This window comes from Oncorhynchus mykiss, chromosome 30 (genome assembly GCF_057628025.1).
Source record: "Oncorhynchus mykiss isolate SJ-2025 chromosome 30, ASM5762802v1, whole genome shotgun sequence".
In the NCBI taxonomy this organism is placed as follows: domain Eukaryota; kingdom Metazoa; phylum Chordata; class Actinopteri; order Salmoniformes; family Salmonidae; genus Oncorhynchus; species Oncorhynchus mykiss.
This window is the reverse complement of record NC_143051.1, coordinates 36,705,111-36,710,162: the sequence shown is the minus strand read 5'-3', so window position 1 is coordinate 36,710,162 and position 5,052 is coordinate 36,705,111. Positions and strand designations below refer to the sequence as shown.

Sequence of the window (5,052 nt, the reverse complement as noted above, 5' to 3'; positions counted from 1 at the left end):
GAACTTTGAGTGCAGCTCTCAAACATTGGGATCAGTTGAGGTCGCTTTTTTTTCAGAAAGCATATTAACTAAAGAATTCAGTACAGCTGTGTTACTGTATTTACAGTGAGCACTGGGGACGGGAGGGAGCTTTTAAACGGACAGTGAGAGACAGTCCCACTGGACCAATCAACAAACAGGACTCTGAAAAGTCATCCAAAAGCCACATTCGATTGCTCCCATTGCAACATCATTCAACTTTCAAGCAAAAGATGATGTAGGAAAATATAGCCTCATGCACTTCATACTGTTATACATCAGGGGATGGGGTGTCTTATTGCACATTTAGCCGATCTGTGTATGACTGAGTCTCCGGACAAAGGGCATGATGTCTTTAAACGCGTCACATTGTGTTGGATGGCGTGTGAGTTTACCCGTTCTTGTCGTGGAGCTTGCTGATCTCATTGGTCTGCACCATGAGCTGCTTCTCCAGCTTGTTGGTGGACAGGGAGTTCTCAAGCAGCTGAATCTCTAGTCTGGAGGTTTGATTCAGAACCTGTCCCAAGACAGAAATAGGTTAGTGGTATCCGGCCTCACAGAGGTGTTCCAGCGAATCTAAATGTAGGTACGCTATAAATCATCATGTCCTCTTTAGGAAGAGGTAATAAAGTATAGGTTTTGCATAAAGAGCGGTTGTTCTTCTGACACATGGTAATACTCAGTTGCATATATATGAAGGGAGTGATTTCCCTTAGCGCACCTTTCTTTTTTTTTTGCACATCAGCAAAAATCCACCCCCACAAGTGCTGCTCTTGTTCTCTTCCTTCTAAAGCCACCCCAGATATCAAGAGACGTTGAAAACTTAAACATACATACAGTATGCTTACTGTATCACATAAAGAGAGCGTAGCTATTTATATGTCATCCATATTTTCTTTGGCCAGTTCCCCCCCCGTTGCCTTTTTGGGGTGGTTTAATGTGGAATAGCTGAGTCAATGGTGCGTGAGATGGATCCCAGTGGGAGTGCGATAAGGTTGGGGGGGGGGGGGGGGGGGGGGATATATTACCTGCGTCTCCACATCCGTTAGCTTGCGCGTCTGCTCGGCCGTCTTGGATAGGAGGTTGGTGCCCATCTCCAACATGGCGGCCGTGTGGTTGTGAACGGCACTCTGCTGCAGCTGGGCCATCTCGGTCTTCATGCTCTCCTTTATGTAGTTCTCAATCTGAAACACCCAACGTACAGAGATCATTTATGAGAGGATGGATGAGACACAGCACATGAAACAGACTATAACAGATGGCCAGTGACCGGGGTATGTTGAAAAAAAACACAAGCAGCAGAGGATTAACGGACGCCGACAAATCATACAGACGCCGCAAATTAGAGATACGGTTGAAAACAGTGACAATTGAGACACAATGGTACGACACTTGAACAAGGGAGCTGTTCGACGTGGACACACTCAAGGCGTGAAAACAGGTAACACTCGTAAGAAATGCCGTAAATCAGCATTCAATTACTTTATAGTCGAAAGACAAGAACATCCGTGACAAATGGATACCCTCGACATTGATCAAGATAAAAATGTAAAAAAGTCATACGTTCTGTTATCATTGTAATATTCCCTCAGGCTTTCTTATCAGCATCTCTATGTCATACAGTAGATCAACTGAGTTGATTGTGTCTTTCCACCTCATAATGTGAACAAAAAAAAAAAACACCAGTGAAGAATGAGCTTCAGAATATAGGTGGATCCAGATGTAGGTCATTAGCTAAGGAAGGAAGAGACAGAGATGGCCCGATACTCACTGGTGCTTATCTTGAAAGCACTCTTTCATCCCTTATCTCGAAAAGTGAACGGATGACAAGGCCGAGGCAGTGCCTGAATAGGTTGTTCACGCAAACGAACCATCCGCATCAGTTCATGCACACGCTGTGATGTTCGGCCCGTCACATGAATCATCTATTCAAACAGCAATCTGACAGTAGCCCTTCTGAGCTCACTCTCTTACTAGGGCATTTTCAGGAACGCATCAACCAGTACCAAACATTAGTGTTGAATGCCCTTAGTCAGCAACTGTCCCTGGCGCGCAGGCACCTTGTTGAAGGAATAGAACAGCACACGCGGAGACGCCACCAGTCAAGCTCCACTACTCAGTGGACTGTGAAGGAAAACATTTTGCTGTGAGATGCTTCTGGAAACCATTTGTGACGTCACTCCATTTTTCCATCCCCCTGAAAGTACAGATCGCTCGTAATTGTCGCATTAGCAATGATACCCTATGACAACATGGTTGAAGGAGCCTTACACGTGGGGCCCCCGGGGACCTGGCTTGCACTATGACTGAGTGACTCACAGTCCGATCATAGATAGCACAGGCACTGGGACAGGCGAGTCTTTCATGCTCATGCCAGGACCTTATGTTGGATTTCAATGGAAGAATGATGGGGTTGTTGTTTATCATGCCCATTATAGCTAGTGTACGAGTGTTAGTTTAAACTTGAAAGACTCTGGAAGTTTGAACTTTAAAGACTGTAAAGTCTTAAAGTAGTAATCAGCGGTTGCTACATTCTGAACTCTGTAATGATATGTACCCATTCATTCTTGAAGATTATTGTCACGTTCGTTGGAATAAATGTCGAACCAAGACGCAGCGGATGTTGAGTTCCACATTATTTATCCGAAAGTGAAACTAAGCAAAGACAAAAAACAAATGTACAATAAACTAACAACGGACCGCGACTACAGAGATGCTACGTGCACTAACTCAAAACAATATCCCATAAACACAGGTGGGAAAAACAGCTACTTAAATATGATCCCCAATTAGAGACAACGATTACCAGCTGCCTCTAATTGGGAATCATACACAATCACCAACATAGAAAAACAAACCTAGAACCCCACATAGAAATAATAAGCTAGACTAACCCCCCCCCCCAGTCACGCCTTGATCTACTCTATCACAGAAAACAAGGACTCTCTATGGTCAGGACGTGACAATTAAAACTTGTAAAATGCCCCATCAGAACCGGAAAGCTTGTTTTACGCCAATGTTTGTCAACAAAGTAAATGTAGACAAACACTGTATAGCCTCATGACATGGTTAAAACTATCATTTTGATGTCATGAATGGCCAGTCCTTGCATCCATAGCTCTGTATATGAATTCTGCGAGTGGTTACATTTGTCCAGCCCCATCCCTCAGCTTTTAACTGAAACAGGGCTGGGGAAAACGCTTTGTTATTGTTTCAACTGCAGATTGCCACTTTAAAAGTGTATTATGTGTGTGTTCCATTACAGTTGTATTTAGGGTAATGTGCACAAAACCGACATCATTTGTAATCCCACGGTTGTAAAAAAAAACAAACGGTTTGCAGGGACAAAATAGAGACAAAACGGAGAAGATGTATTTGGTTTAGACACAATAACACACAATAAGAACATACATATATTTGGCTGAATCCTGCGTCAGTAGAGTTAGAAGACCAAGGTCATTAGAGCTGGGAGAGTGAAGTCACTTCAATGTGCATAGCATGTTCAAAAGATTGGCACAATACTCAACTGTCATACTGCTTGCCTATATAAAGGATGGATTTCAACATTTCCACCAACCCGAGAGTGAACAGACAATAATACAGACAGAGCACAGACAGTTCCTTTCAATTCTACAACTGTGACAGCGTTCTACCCAACAGCCATCGGCAAATCTCTGTCACTTGGAATCAGTGTTTTCGCTGTGATATCCCTGTCTTGGCAATGATAGAAAAGCGAAGCGTAGCATTGTTTCAGGCCCGCTTTAAGATACAATGGAGCTCCTTTGGTGGTGAAGTGCAGCAGACTGATATAAGTGTCGCCTCCCACAAAACCTCCAAACTCCCTTCTGGGAGTTTTGGAAGGAACACGAAGAGTCTGGCACCCACGCGGTTAGGAAACACGAATATCAGAACGGATTGAACTGGCTTATAAACAGTCTGAATCGATAACCTCAGGCTCAGTTGCTCAACTTAAGAGTTCAAGTATTTACCTTTGGAGACCTCTGCCTTTAATGGTGATACACTGTGGTACTATCCAATGCTTCAATGCTGCTCGTACTCTTTATATCAGTGTGCCAATCCGTTAATACCAGCCTGTGTAAATGTTGCCTGATAGGCTTTGCTTGCAGCCAGCGTAAGTCACCTTGGAAGGACCACGTTGGAAGTGACACCGGCGGCCCTTCAGAAACCTAAAACTCAAGAGCCCTGTCGCTCACGGCCAGTCTCCCAGGGAATGTGCTCGACTCACGAATCAATCTGGCGAGGGTCATAAACGGAAAGTACCAAGGAGAAACAAGATTACACAAACACGCCCCCATCATGTAAAAAAAAAAAATACCACTTAGGAAGCAGTAAAATATATGTGGGTGTCAAGTTATTTGGCTGTTCTTCACCAAACGCAAACTGACCAAACTTTTCCAGGCAGTGAACAGCACAGGATTAGAAAGCAGGATAAAGTAAATAGTATCTTTTATTGCCAGTGGTGGAAAGTGAGTAGAGAGGTACACACTTGTCGGGAATTGGGAAAGCGATGATGAAATAGCTAAAAGTGCATGATATGTATGCGGAGCTGGCCAAATACCAAAGTCTGGTTCTCCTTGACATCTGACCAGACAAGAAACACAAGTTAGCCTACGAAATGCACTCAAATTCAGATATGTAATTCAAATAGAAACTACTCAAAGAAACCCACCGTGCTCCATCTAAATGCAACATGCAAATAGCTGTTGGCCAATGAATCACTCTGATTCTTTAATAAGAAATTCACATTTGATAGAGAGGAATCTGGGCTATTATCCGAGTCAGGGGAACCATGTTTGGGACCATACCAACTTGGCTTAGCAGCAGCCGGAGCTCTTGGTTAAACTCCACACACAGCCCACCAGCTGGGGGTCAGTCCAAATAAGTTGAGGTCAGCCATAACTATGGTGTCAGGTTTAACCTCTTACCTAGACTGTGTATCATTATCAGAGCCACTGAGCATGAAGGTGATAGGGGTTGTGTGACTGATTTACGCATTGCTTATTGCTTACACAT

At 43.8% G+C, this 5,052-nt stretch overlaps 1 protein-coding gene across 4 annotated transcripts in view; it reads right to left on the bottom strand.

Moving 5' to 3' along the window:
* Nucleotides 1-5,052, bottom strand: part of LOC110487626 (angiopoietin-1) — a 62,698-nt gene that overhangs the window by 32,711 nt on the left and 24,935 nt on the right. For 2 of the 4 annotated variants that reach the window (XM_036970925.2, XM_090228181.1), the window contains exons 1-3: nucleotides 4,008-4,274; nucleotides 1,047-1,202; nucleotides 414-535 (exon numbers count right to left, since the gene is read on the bottom strand). In XM_036970925.2, the coding sequence (XP_036826820.1) occupies nucleotides 414-535; nucleotides 1,047-1,178 (254 nt within the window). In that variant the 5' untranslated portion in view covers nucleotides 1,179-1,202; nucleotides 4,008-4,274. Of the gene's footprint in view, nucleotides 1-413; nucleotides 536-1,046; nucleotides 1,203-4,007; nucleotides 4,275-5,052 lie in introns of those variants that run through there. The other 2 variants (XM_036970922.2, XM_036970923.2) reach the window with 1 other exon arrangement.